Source organism: Macaca thibetana, chromosome 6 (genome assembly GCF_024542745.1).
Source record: "Macaca thibetana thibetana isolate TM-01 chromosome 6, ASM2454274v1, whole genome shotgun sequence".
NCBI classification, from domain to species: domain Eukaryota; kingdom Metazoa; phylum Chordata; class Mammalia; order Primates; family Cercopithecidae; genus Macaca; species Macaca thibetana.
In genome coordinates this window covers 100231028-100245405 of record NC_065583.1, presented here as the reverse complement: position 1 = coordinate 100245405, position 14378 = coordinate 100231028, and the positions used below count along the sequence as shown (strand labels likewise).

At 40.3% G+C, this 14378-nt stretch overlaps 1 protein-coding gene across 2 annotated transcripts in view; it reads right to left on the bottom strand.

Annotated features, from left to right (window-relative positions):
• Positions 1-10096: 10096 nt before the first annotated feature.
• The window catches only part of ACOT12 (acyl-CoA thioesterase 12), a 66645-nt gene continuing 62363 nt past the window's right edge, over positions 10097-14378 (bottom strand). For both annotated transcript variants that reach the window (XM_050795670.1, XM_050795671.1), the window contains 3 exons: positions 13609-13737; positions 11650-11776; positions 10097-11381 (listed from right to left, as the gene is read on the bottom strand). In XM_050795670.1, coding sequence (XP_050651627.1) covers positions 11232-11381; positions 11650-11776; positions 13609-13737 — 406 coding nt within the window. In that variant the 3' untranslated portion in view covers positions 10097-11231. The remainder of the gene's footprint in view (positions 11382-11649; positions 11777-13608; positions 13738-14378) is intronic.

Below are 14378 nucleotides of genomic sequence, written 5' to 3'. Positions count from 1 at the left end.
AAGAGGTTCCTAGTTCACTATTCTGGACGTGCTTCTCCCTGTTGGAAAGCTGTTGTTGTTTCTCAAATAACAACTGTATCATGATATAATTCACATATCATATAATTGACTATTTAAAGTGTATAATTCAATGGTTTTAGTATATTCACAGAGCTAAGCAACCATAACCACAATCAATTTTAGAGCATCTTCCTCACTTTCAAAAGAAACCCATACCAAGCTGGGCGCAGTGACTCATGCCTGTAATCCCAGCACTTTGGGAGGCTGAGGCGGGCGGATTATCTGAGGTCAGGAGTTTGAGACCAGCCTGATCAACATGGAGAAATCCCATCTCTACTAAAAATACAAAATTAGCTGGGCATGGTGGCACATGCCTGTAGTCCCAGCTACTCAGGAGGCTGAGACAGGAGAATCACTTGAACCTGGGAGGTGGAGGTTGCGGTGAGCTGTGAGGGCGCCATTGCACTCCAGCCTGGGCAAAGAGAGCAAAACTCTGTCTCGAAAAAAAAAAAAAAAAAAAGGAAGAAACCCATACCTATTAGCAGTCATTCATCCTTTCTATCCCCAATGCTCACAAACACCCCGCCCACCCTGTCTTAAGCAACCATGAACCTACTTTCTTTATTTAAAGATTTTCCTACTCTCCTCATTGGAAAGTTTTAAGCTAGGAAGTGACATGCTGGTGACAAGCCTTTTAAAAAAAATATTCTGGCTGCTATATGGAGAATAAATTGTAGGAGTACAAGAGTAAACACAGAGAGAGAAATTAGGAAGCTATTGTAGTGAGAAATGATAGTGTCTTAGACTAGGGTGGTGAATGCGAATATATATATAGAGAAATGGACATAAATTTTGTTTCAGGCAGGAAGGTGAACCTCCAATTTGTCTTACCACTGAAAATATACCCCCAAAACGTGGAATACATTTATTTTTCAATCTCCTTAAAAGCATAACTGAGTTTATAAGAGTGTACAGAACCTACAGAGGCCAAATATTAAGTGAATGCAGGCGCTTCAGAAGACAATCCAGTGCTGAAGCTGAGGGTGTCTGCTGAATCCTAAAAACTTTGAGCTTCCTGGGGACAGAAAATAAAGTCAAGGGCCTACGTACCATGGGCGGTATGGCTGAAGACCTTTGCATAAAGCAGAGACCAAAGAGCTATACTATCCTCAGTGTAAGAGTGAACAAGAAATAAGCTTGCCCTAAAGAAGACAGGAAGAAAACTTATTGCCTGTCTCCACTTCGGCATTGGGTGGCAGGGGAAAAAATTGTCCACTATCACCTGAGTTTTCAGTCTTAATTCATACTGCTTGTATGGTCAAATTGACCTCAACTTGAGATCTTCATTAAAAAATCTGCTGGCAACTGGCAGAATCATCACAATCCTTTCTGGCAGCCCTCGACCACAACCTAGGTCTCAAAGAATTCACACAAAATTCAAGGGACCAGACTTCATGATAAAATCACAAAAACACAAGAAAATATGATATCATAAATAAGAACCAGCAGCAGCAACGAATAGTGAAATCAGTCCTGCAAACATTTCAGGTTTGGGAATTATTAGACAAAATATAAACAAGTATGCTTTGTGGTTTGTTTTGTTTGGGCCACTATAACCAAATACTATAAACTAAACCAGATGGCTTATAAACAACAGAAATTTTTATTTCTTACAGTTCTGGAGACTAAAATGTCCAAAATCAAGGTGCCAACAGATTCAGTGTCTGTGAAGGCCAGCTCTCTGGTTCGATAGATAGTGCCTTCTTGTCCGGGCAAGGTGGCTCACGTCTGTAATCCTAGCACTTTGGGAGGCCCAGTTGGGTGGATTGCTTGAACCCAACAGCTCAAGACCCGCCTGGGCAACATGGCAAAACCCTGTCTCTACAAAAAATACAAAATTTAGCTGAACTTGGTGGCTTGTGCCTGTAGTCCCAGCTATTTGGGAAGCTGGGGAGAAAAGATTCCTTGAGCCTGGTAGGTCAAGGCTGCAGTAAGCTGAGACGGCACCACTGTACTCCAGTCTGGATGACAGACACAGACCAAGACCTTGTCTCAAAAAAAAAAAAAAAAAAAAAAAAAAAGAAGATAGTGCCTTCTTGCTGTGTCCTCACATGGTAGAAGGGACAAACTCCTTTGGGCCTCTTTTGTAAGGGCACCAATCTCATTGACAAGGGCTCAGCCCTCATGACCAAATCACCTCTCAAATGCTGTATTTTAATAGTATCACTTTGGGGTTTAGGATTTCAACACATGAATTTGGGGAAGATATAACATTCAGACCATAGCCATTCATATATTTAAAGAAATTTTAAAAGTGGAAAACTTGGGCAAGGAACAGGAGATTGTTTTAAAAAAAAACAACAAAAAACCAAAAATCTACCAGACTTAAAAAGTAACCAATAGAAACTTCTAGAATTGAAATATATAATTGAAATCAAAATTTTAATTTTAGGTCAAAAAAATTATAAAGTGGTCCAGGTGCAGTGGCTCACGCCTGTAATCCTAGCACTTTGGTGGGGCTGAGGTGGGTGGATTGCCTAAGCTCAGGAGTTCAAGACCAGCTTGGGCAACATGGTGAAACCCTGTCCCTACTAAAATGCAAAATATTAGCTGGGCATGGTGGTGTATGCCTGTAGTCCCAGCTACCTGGGAGGCTGAGGCACAAGAATTGCTTGAACCTGGGAGGCAAATGTTGCGCTGTGTGGAGAATGTGCCAACGCACTCCAGCCTGGGCAACAAAGCAAGACTCTGTCTCAAAAAAAAAAAAAAAAAGGTGAACAGAACACTGAACACTGAACTGGAAGATAAATCTAAAGAAATTCAAATATACCACAGAGAGATGCTGAGATCGATATATGTGAAAAGAGGTTAACAGACATTGAGGACAGAATGAGAAGGCCTCACAAATTTATAATAGAATGGGAAAGAGGCAATATTTTTTAAAATGGCCAAGAATTTCTCAAAATCATTGAGTCTTTTCTTTTTCCTTTCAGGAAACTCAATATATCCTGAGAAGGTTAAATAAGAAGAAATACACAATTAGGCATTACAGTGTATTGCGGAACCATAAAATAAGCAGATTATTTTAAAGCATTCTGAGAGAAAATATATACCTACAAAGAAGAACAATATTCTCTGTCACAGTAACAGTGAAAGCCAGGAAACACTGTATAATATCTTTAATATGCTTAGAGATAATAATTTTCAACTTAGAATTGTATGCTCACTGAACTATACTTAAAGATGAAAGACAATGCCAGGTGGGTGCTATAGCCTATAGTCCCAGCTACTCAGGAGGCTGAGGCGGGAGAATTGCTTGAAACCAGAAGGCAAAAATTGCAGTGAGCCAAGATGGCACCATTGCACTCCAGCCTGGGCAACAAGAGGGAAACTCTGTCTCAAAAAAAAAAAAAAAAAAAAAAAAAAAAAGATATATGTTAGATAATAAGAATTAAACAGAAAAAGGGAATTTGGGGTGGGGGGTTGATTTTAAATAAGGGGCTTAGGAAAGGCCTCTTTTATAAGATAGGCTTTGAGGATAGACCAAAAGGAGGTGAGGGAGTAAGCCTTGATGTATTAGTCCATTCTCCCACTACTGCTATGAAGAAATACCTTAGAGAGTAATTTGTAAAGGAAAGAGGTTTAATTACTCACAGTTCTGCATAGCTGAGGAGGCCGCAGGAAACTTAAAATCATGGTGGAAGGAAAAGGAGAAGCAGGCACCTTCTTCACAGGGTGGCAGGATGGAGTGGGTAGCAGCAGGTGAAATGCCAGATGCTTATAAAACGATCAGATCTCGTGAGACTCACTCACTTTCATGAGAACAGCACAGGAGAATCCGCCCCATGATTCAATTACCTCCTCCACCTGGTCCTGCCTTTGACACGTGGGGATTATAGGGCTTACAATTCAAGGTGAGATTTGGGTGGGGACACAGCCAAAGCGTATCATCTTGGGTATCCTCAGGTGAGGGAATAGATAAATGCAATTATACTGAGGAAGGAGCATGCCTGGTATAGCAAAAAGAAAAACAAAAAACAAAAAACACCAAAAAAACAAAACAGCAAAGAGACCAATATGGTTGGAAAAGAATGAAGGAAAATCTAGTAAAAGATTGTATAGTCAACAAAGCTCAGATCCTGTAGGCTCTATCAGTTTCTGCTAAGTAACAATCACAGAATCTCAAAAGCATACAAGAATAACCATTTATTTAGTTCATGTCTGTGGGTCAGAGATCTAGGCTGGGCGTGCCTACACAGCCCTGCAAAACCTAGTTGGGCTTGTCCACATCCATCTGCAGTTCAGTTTGGGTTGGGCTGAACTAAGCCGGGCTCAGATGAAGCAGCTCTGTTCCACGTGTCTCTCTTCCCTTTCCTGGGACCATCAGACTAATCTTGGCATGTTTTTCTCATGACAGTGGCAGAGATGCAAGAAGGAAAGTCCGTTGCAAAAATACCTTTAAAGCTTTTGGTTGCATGTCTGCTAACATTTCATTGATGTGTCACATGGTCAAGTGACAAGAAGTAGGAAAGTATACTCCATTCATGAATGAAAGGTGACAGAATGAATAGTTCTGAATAGTCACCTAATGTACCACACACACCCTTATAGACGATTATGAGACTGTGGCTCTTACTCTGTGATATGCAAAATTGTTAATGGGTTTTGAGGAGAAATGTGACATGATCAGGTACTGGGTTGAAAGTAGAATGAAGAGAGGAGCAAAAAAGGGAAATGGGAAGATAGGTTTTATATATATATACATATATATATATATATATATATATTTTTGAGACAGAGTCTCGCTCTGTTGGCCAGGCTGGGGTGCAGTGGCACTATCTCAGCTCACTGCAACCTCCGTCTCCTGGGAGGTTGGGCTCAAGCAATTCTTCTGGCTCAGCCTCCCAAGCAGCTGGGATTACAGGTATGTGCCACCAAGCCCAGCTAATTTTTGTTTTTTAGTAGAGACGAGGTTTCACCATGTTGGCCAGCCTGGTCTTGAACTCTTGACCTCAGGTAATCCACCCGCCTTGGCCCCCTAAAGTGCTGGGATTACATGCGTGAGCCACTGTGCCAGGCAGGGAAGATAGGTTATAAACCAGATGAGAGAAGATAGTGTTTTGGATAAGGGCTTTAGTGGTAAAGTTGATAAGAAGTAGTAAGGTTCTGGTTGTACTTTTGACAAAGAGCCAATAGAGTTTGCTGAAGGAAAGTGAATCTGTGGAGGAAAAGGTGGCAGAATTGGGTGGTCTGTTTTGGAAATATTGACTTCGAGATGATTATTGTTCTAATGGAAATATCAAATAAGTACTTAAATATACAAGTATGAAGTTCAGGAGAAATTAAGCCTGGAGATATAGATGTGGGAATTCCTGGTAAATAGATGGCTTTTAAAACCCAGATACTGGTTTAGACCCACTGAGGAACAGACATAGAGGAGAAGAGGCCAAGGCCAGAGCCCTAGGGTAAACTAATTTTGAGAGGTCTGATGGAAGAGGAAGAACCACAAGAAAAGGCTTTAAAAATGGAATTAGTGACGTAGGAGGGATTCTAAGAGTGTGACGTCATGGAAGTCAAGAAGAGAAAATGTTGCAAAAAGAAGCAAGGAGTCAACTTCACTGAAGGCTGCTCAGAGACTAAGTCAGTCAAGAACAGGGCCATTAGATTTGGCAATAGAAAAGACATAGTTGATCCTGATAACAGAAATATTGTGGAGTAGTGCAGATGGGAGTATAGTCAGGAAAATAAAATAAAGGTGTGACGACCACCTCTATAGACCACTGGAATAGAGATGGGGTGGGATTTAGGAAATGCATCCAGAAAACATATCATTTTATTTTGTTATAACAGATACCAGTGGTTGTGGAAATTAATCCGATGGAGGTAAAGAAACTCCTGAAGCAGAGAGAAAAGAGAACTGATGGAGGGGAGTCCTGGAGAAGGTGAGAGAAATTGTTCTCTGCTAGGGGTAGAGCTATTTCATCCATTATAATAGGAGGTGAAAGGTGCATGGATGGGAAAAGGCAAAGAGGTGAAAGGTGCATGGATGGGAATAGGAGAAGACTCCTGCCTGATGATTTATATTTTCTCGATGAATACTTTTTGAAGTTCATGACCTGAGTCAGGGTAAGAGACATGAGAAGCTTGAGGGAAGAGGACTCAGTGTGAAATAGCAAACATCCGGGGAAATGGAGTAGAATTACCAGCGTCCTAAGCACCCTTTTAAAATCTGTGGTCATGAACTTAAAGTGAGACCAGTACACAATTTCCACCTGCTCTGTGCAGGAATGAAGTATTATGAATAGTTTAATTTAGCCACAGTTGGGGTTTTTGTCAGAGAAGCTGAATGAAAGGACAGAGGTGCAGTGTTTTCCAGGGAGTGATTATAATGATGGACCACAGAATCTAAGCCGGACAAGGAAACAAGGAGGGTATGTAAAGCAGGAATGAATTGTGTCCAGTGATAAAAATACTTTTTTTCTAATCTATTTTCAATATCCCCAAAATATCACTAAATTGGATGTGAAAGGTGGTATCAGGTATGCAATTTTTATAGGGTGCTTCATCTTTGCAGGTGTAAAATGAGAAAGGCATTTTTAATATCAGATTTCTCTGACTTTTGAATCTGGAGATGGTTTACTGTCAATAACTGTGAAGGGTTTGAGAGTCTTGCTTTTTCTTTTTAGAGACAGTGTTTCACAGTGTCTCACTCTGTCTCCCAGGCTGGAGTGTAGTGGCATGATCATGGCTCACTGCAGCCATGACTCTGGGGCTCAAGCAATCCTCCCACCTCAGCCTCCCAAGTGGCTGGGACTACACGCATGCACCACCATGCCTGCTTGACTTTTTCATTTTTCATAGAGATGGAGTCTTGCTATGTTGCCCAGGCCGGTCTCAAACTGGGCTCAAGTGATCCTTGTGCCTCAGCCTCCAAAAGTGCTGGGATTATAGGCATGAGCCACTGTACACCTGGCCCTGAGATTCTTTTTTTTTGAGATGGAGTCTCACCCTGTTGCCAGGCTGGAGTGCATTGGTGCGATCTCAGCTCACTGCAACCTCCACCTCCTGGGTTCAGGCATTCTTCTGCCTCAGCCTCCTGAGTAGCTGGGATTACAGGCGCATGCCACCACGTCTGGCTAATTTTGTATTTTTAGTAGAGATGGGGTTTCTCCATGTTGGTCAGGCTGGTCTCAAGCTCCCCACCTCAGGTGATCTGCCTGCCTCGCCCTCCCAAAGTGCTGGGATTACATGCGTGAGCTACTGCGCCTGGCCGAGAGTCTTAAGACTCTCAGTTAATCTCTTATTGTTTTGTGGATGTTGACAAAAGACACAAGACTTTTGGTTCAGAGATGAAGGACTGTATTACTCATGACACAGCAAGCAGCGTAAGTATTAGCATATCTGTGTTGCTTTCCTTTCCCTCCAAGTCCCACAGAGGTGACAAGATGGGCATAGTGAATGCTGCAGACACATTGGGCTTGTGTCACAGCTGAGGAACCAAAGGCCCATAACTTTTTGAGCAAGTAGCAAGCACTGTAGCAGGCAGCAAACAAGCCAGGCCTCCTCTGCCCAGAGAGTGAGCAGTTACACTGAAGTCATGCTGTGGTCACCTTGACCTACTTAGTTGTCTATGGGACTAGCTACAGAAATTGCTCAGAATTGGGAGACAGATGAGTCCTGTGGCCTGGCACACTCAGCAAGAATGTGCAAGACCACCCAGGGCTCATGGGGAGCTGCCTGTCCCCATAGTTTTAATACTTTGGAAAGGGGAAATAAATTATGAACAAACTTAATAGTTCTTATTTTAATAATTTAAACCACAAGACTTATTCCTTTATATGTATTTTTTAAGATATATTTTCTTTTTTTAACTTAATCCCAAATATGATAGTATCAACATATATTTTCAAGACCATCCTTATAACTATGCCAGTAAAAATGTCCAAGCTTATTTCTGAAATGTTTAATAAGAAATATAAACAAAACCACATGATTATATATGTGTGTGCATGTGCGTGTGTGTGTGTGTGTATATATATATATACATACACACATATATACTGGTTTATTTCCATTATTTATTAAAATTGATCATTTCCTAAAGATGTTTGAGTACAGGGTAAACTATATTCTGATCCATTTTCCCATTTTTTTCACTGGATTTTTTTCCTACAACAAACATAATAGAGAAACTGAATGCAGATTAGTAACTAGATTGCATTGAAACTAGGAAGAATAGGAATGAGCTTCCTTTTTCTTTTGTTGAGACAGAGTCTCGCTCTGTTGCCCAGGCTGGAGTGCAGTGGCACAATCTCTGCAAACTACAAACTTTGCCTCCCAGGTTCAAGCAATTCTCCTGCCTCAGCCTCCTGAGTAGCTGGGATTACAGGTGGGCACCACCACATCCAGCGAATTTTTGTATTTTCAGTAGAGACGGGGTTTCACCATGTTGGTCAGGCTGGTCTCAAACTCCTGACCTCAGGTGATCTACCCGCCTCGGCCTCCCAAAGTGCTGGGATTACAGGCATGAGCCACCGCAGCCGGGTGAGTTTCCTTTCTTAATCAAAAAGCTTTCCGTCCTGTTAGAAGCACTTGAAAACCCTTACCATCAAAAAACAGCATGAAATTTTGAGTATCCCTTAAGGATTCTTTGACACTCCAAAGGAAAAAAAATCAGTGTGACTACATTTTTTTAGGTTTCCTCTGTCCTGAGTCTCCAGGGGGCTGACTGCTGATGAACTAACTTAGCTGCTTACCCTTAGAGCAAACGCGTTTGCTTAAAGCCTGGACATCAAAGAGAGTAGGGGAAGATGATCTTTAATTCAGCTGTCTTTAATTTTCTCTCACTCTGTTGAAGTCTCACCAGGTTCTTTTTTTTCCTACACTGTGCCAGAAACACTCCCTGCTTAGGGACTTTGCGTTGGCTAGTCCTTCGGTAGGAAGCATGCTGCGTCCAGAGATCCTCAGCTCACTCCCTCTCTGCCTGCAGGCTTTTGCTTAAATGTCCCTCAAGGAAGCCTACGTAGACCACCCTACTTAAAATATCAACCACCCCCCCCAACCCTTCCCCGGCACTCTTCATCTTTACCCTGCTTAATTTTTCCTTATAACGTATCTTCTAATATTCTATATCAATTTTATTTATGATGTGAACAGAGTATGCTTCTGTTTCTTGCCGAACCCGCAGTGCCTAAGATGTGTCTAGCACAAAGTAAGTTCTCAGTAAATATCTGAATGAATGAAAGAGTGAGCATATTCCTAATAAAAAAGAAAATGCAAACTTAAGAGCTGTTACTAAATTTTACAACTGGAACACCTTAGTTAATTTCGTCATTGTTTCAGACAATAGATTTCAAACTTTTGGAAATGCCCTAAGGAGAGCCTAAATGCATTGCTATCTTATCTTCTTGCCATGCTCATTTAGCATCTCTAAAGTCCAGTGGTCCTGAAAATGAGCTCTTCAATTCAGGATATGCCAAATGATCCAAGAAAGAGCCAGGTGGATGAGTCCTGTGTTTTTGTTCAGAAACATAAAAGTGAAATATATTAAAAAAAAAAAAAAGGGGGGGGGTAGAAGGGATTGTTTGGCATTAAGATAGGTGAAAATGGGAAAACAGGACCTGTCTGCATTATTGTTAAGACTGGGATAAACTGAATAGCACAGTACTATCTAAAGAATCTTCTGTGATTATGGAAATATTCTATATCTGTATAGTCCAATATGATAGCCACTAACCACAGGTGACTAATAATACTTGAATTGGGGCTAGTATGGTGGGAGAATTTATTTTTGAAATTTATTTAATTTTAATTAAATAGCACATGTGGCTAGTGCTATTTAATGACACATATTGGGTAATGCAGGAATAGACTATGCCTCTGTTGTAAATTAGAGTGGGCAACATCTTTATGTCTCAGAGTGATCCAGCTATCATCACTCTACTCCTTTAACTTCACAATGTTTCCATTACTATTCAGGAAAACATTTCAAAAAATGTAAACGCAAAGACTTAGGCTAGGCAGACGGCATTTGGAAAGTGTCTCAATTGTAGGTGAGGTCTGAAATTTTAGTTTAACATAACCTCTTCATTACTAATTTTGTTGACTTTTCCAAAATGTAAAAATATTCTCAAAACCATTCCTACTTCTGTAATATAATATGTAATTATTTTAATCCACATATCCACTCTTCTTATGTATATAAATGTTAACGTATAAAATTGCAGAACAGTCCAAAGTTCATGTAAATGTAAACTTGCTGGCACAGAAAAAATACAAATAATTATAGCCAGGCTTACCTTGTGTGAAGAGATGGGTGAGGGTGGGTAGGGGGAGCAGAGGTAGAACTTTAGCAAACTAACAGCAGGATGCATCTAACCTGTTAAGTGTGCCCACCAATAATGGAGACTCTTCAACTTTTAAAACGTGTCCTTTAGAGGAGGCTAGCTTGCCATATTCTGGCTTGTCTCATGAGTTAAGACAAATCACAGACAGAGGAGAATAATGAATTGAAGTCTACAGAATAAAGTGCTAATGTAATGGTTATGAAAGAGATCTCAGTCAATATTCTCTTTCTCTGTAATATTACATTTTGCAGGTACCTTGTGTGTGTATATAGAGCAATAGATACTAAATTGGTCAGCCACCTGGAATATATGTTAAATGACACTAGTAAAGTTGTTCTTATTACTAAAATTGATTGGATTCCATTACGTTTTAATGTCTCCCCAATTTAAATCTCTAGACTATGTAATACATCTTGTCAAACGCTCCTGACATATAGATACCTGCTGCACAAGGAAGAATGCCATACATTAATCAACGAGTCAACTTAGCAAATCATCATTTTAGATTTTATAATTTTTTTTTTGGAATTTCACACAGAACACACGTTTCACTCTGTAACCTAAAAATGTTTATGATAATTTAAACTAAATTCATGCCATTTTATAGAACACATAGTATTGCATACAGGCAATTTTCCACTATCTGTGCCCCTGGAAGAGGCAGAGCCACAGATGACTTAAAACAGAATTTTAAAGCTCTTTTAATGCTAATCCAAATCACTGGTATTTGACTTAAGATGCATTTTATTTTTTAACTTTTTCACTGCATTTTGCTTAGGCTTATATTAATTATTTTGTGGCCCAAAAGCTTGACAAATGTCAGGGCTAAGGGTGTCTGGAATTAAAAGTGGGAAATTAAATTACCGGTAATTGAAAGTTGACCATTTAAAATGTGCTTATAAACCCATCATCAGGAGGATTCTCTAAGAACTGTATACAAGAGGCTGCTGTTTCTTCAATGGATTTCGACCAGCCACCAAGATTTCCAGCAAAGTAAGGAAGGATGCTAGCAGAAATATGGTTAAAGTAAGATACCTGTTTCAAAAAGAAAGTACAATATTTTAATTTCTTATTGACTTGGAGCTTTTTCAAGCAAGGATCTGAGTCTTGCTGGTGTAGGGGAGACTAAGACCCTAATCTTCTGGGGTACCATCTGGAATAGATGATCTGAAAGGATGACCTTAGGATTCCCATAGTGTGGACACAAATTACAAGATTACAATTAATTAGGACATTGGGTAAATTAAGAGATTTTTCTCTATCTGGCAGAGCCAATTAATCACAGATGTTTCATCAAACTTACAATGCATGAGCTGCTGTCAATAGCATGGATGAGAAATCCGGCACATATGATTTCACTTCTGATGTACTGTGGAGACGGGGGCACCGACGGCAAAATGACCGACTTCACTGCCACTGTGTAAGTGTTACTGAAAGAAGACATTTTCTAAGCTCTTGTGAGAAAATAAAGAATAGTTGTTAGAAAATAAATCCCTATAGTTAACCCAACTTATTTATACAGGTAGAAGTGAAACTATGAAGGCCCAGATCTTCTAGATGAGTGGTCTCATCAGAAAACACTCTCTAGGCTACATTCAAGGTAGGAAATAGTGTTTTCTGCCTTAGAATTGCATATACAATGCTTTGTGTAACTCCATGAAGCTGGAGTCAACCACCAACTGCAGTTTTATTGTGCCCTACAGGGTTGTAATTTCAGCCTCTTTTCCTTTTTAAATTAAAAAACAGGCCGGGCGCAGTGGCTCATGCCTGTAATCCCAGCACTTTGGGAGGCTGAGGCCGGCAGATTACCTGAGGTTGGGAGTTCGAGACCAGCCTGACCAACATGGAGAAATCCCATCTCTACTAAAAATATAAAATTAGCTGAGCATGGTGGCGCATGCCTGTAATCCCAGCTACTTGGGAGGCTGAGGCAGGAGAATCGTTTGAACCCGGGAGACAGAGGTTGCAGTGAGCTGAGATTGTGCCATTGCACTCCAGCCTGGGCAACAAGAGCAAAACACCATCTAAAATAATAATAATAATAAAAACAATACCCATCGTTGTTAAAAGAAAAACTCTCAATAATAGAGAACCCTGTAGGCTACAAAATAAAAATCTTCCTCCAGTCCAATTGCACTCCCATGCTATACTCCACCCTAGAAGTGACCACTCTTAACATTTTATTGTATAAAAATAAATGTATAAGAATGACATTTATATAAGCAAATGCACACAAAATTTTTTACATAAATATCATTTTACAAATATCGACTACAATTTGATTTTTCATCTAGCAATAAATCTTTGGAGGTGTTTCTCTATCAGTCCCATTATAGCTGTTTCATCCTTTTTAATGATGGTACAATACTTTGTAGTATGGATCTACCATAATTTATAAGATGGATTTTCCATTTGTTTCTAATATCTTTTGACATAATAAATGATATGACACTGAACATCTGTTAATACTCACATGTGTGTGGGATTATTTGGGACACTTCCTCTTAGAAGCTAGCTGCCATGCTCTGAGCAGTTCAGTGTAATGGAAAAACCATATCTGGGTCCTCTGATCGACAGCCCCAGCTGACAGCCAGCCATGGTGGATGTCTAGCACAGTCAAGCCTTGCTGAATTCTAAACCAATTCCCGGTGTCTTATTTGGCTTTCACTGCATTTTTACTAATCATGGTATGTTTCAAAGGTTTACTGAATACCAGTTTTACATCTACATAGGAAAAGGAACTATTTTAGGATTCTTGCATTGTACTTTGCAAACAGCTGGCACTTAATAGATGACTTAATTTTTAAAATAAGAGCTAAAGATTCATCTAGGTATAATTCAAATGAACATAATTCAAGAGCAGAAATATCTACACAGACTTACTTATTTTCACATCAACTTTTTTTTTTTTTTTTTTTTTTTTTTTTTTGAGACGGAGTCTAGCTCTGTCGCCCAGGCTGGAGTGCAGTGGCACCATCTCGGCTCACTGCAAGCTCCACCTCCCGGGTTCACGCCATTCTCCTGCCTCAGCCTCCCAAGTAGCTGGGACTACAGGCACCCACCACCATGCCCAGCTAATTTTTTGTATTTTTAGTAGAGATGGGGTTTCACCGTGTTAGCCAGGATGGTCTCGATCTCCTGACCTCGTGATCCGCCCGCCTCAGCCTCCCAAAGTGCTGGGATTACAGGCTTTCACATCAACTTTTAATTTCTATCCTATACTATGAAATAGTGATAGAACACTTGAACTGCATATACTCACCCATCCTTGAGAGGTTTTCTTCGTGATATGAGTACTACCAAGTCTTTGGGTTTGTCATCATTCAGCACAGGACAGGTGATGTGACACAGCTGATCATCTTCACTCACCCAGTCTATGACTTCACAGGACCTGTGTATATAGAACAGTGAAAAGCAGCTACACTTTCTACCTGGTAAGGCATTCACTTCCTTTATTTGCTTATATAATCTTATTATTGGTATCCTTATTTGCCCCTTCAGCTCACCTAATCATCCCCCTAAAAGCCAGCATTATTGCTCAAGTCTGTCCTTAGAAGAGCTCTTTGAGGCTGGGCACAGTGGCTCATGCCTGTAATCCTAACACCTTGGGAGGTCGAGGTGGGAGGATCACTTGAGGCCAGGAGTTCAGGACCAGCCTGGGCAAACTTGCAAAATCTTATCTTTACAAAAAAAATTTTTTTAAATTAGCTGGGTGTGGTGGTGCATGCCTGTAGTCCCAGCTACTCGAGGGGTTGAGGTGGGAATATCACTTGAGCCTGAGCGGTTGAGGTTGCAGTGATCCATGATTGTGCCACTGCACTCCAGCTTGGGTGACACAATGAGATCCTATCTCAAAAAAAAAAAAAAAAAGCCACAACAAACAAACAAAAAACACAAGAGCTCTTTGATCAGAAGGAATAATTCTGCAAGTGATAGAGGATGGTGGCCATCTGACTTCAAGTTCATAATTCTCGATACTTCAGTGAAAGGCATTGAGCTGTTTTATACAAAATTATTTTTCTCTAGGATCAA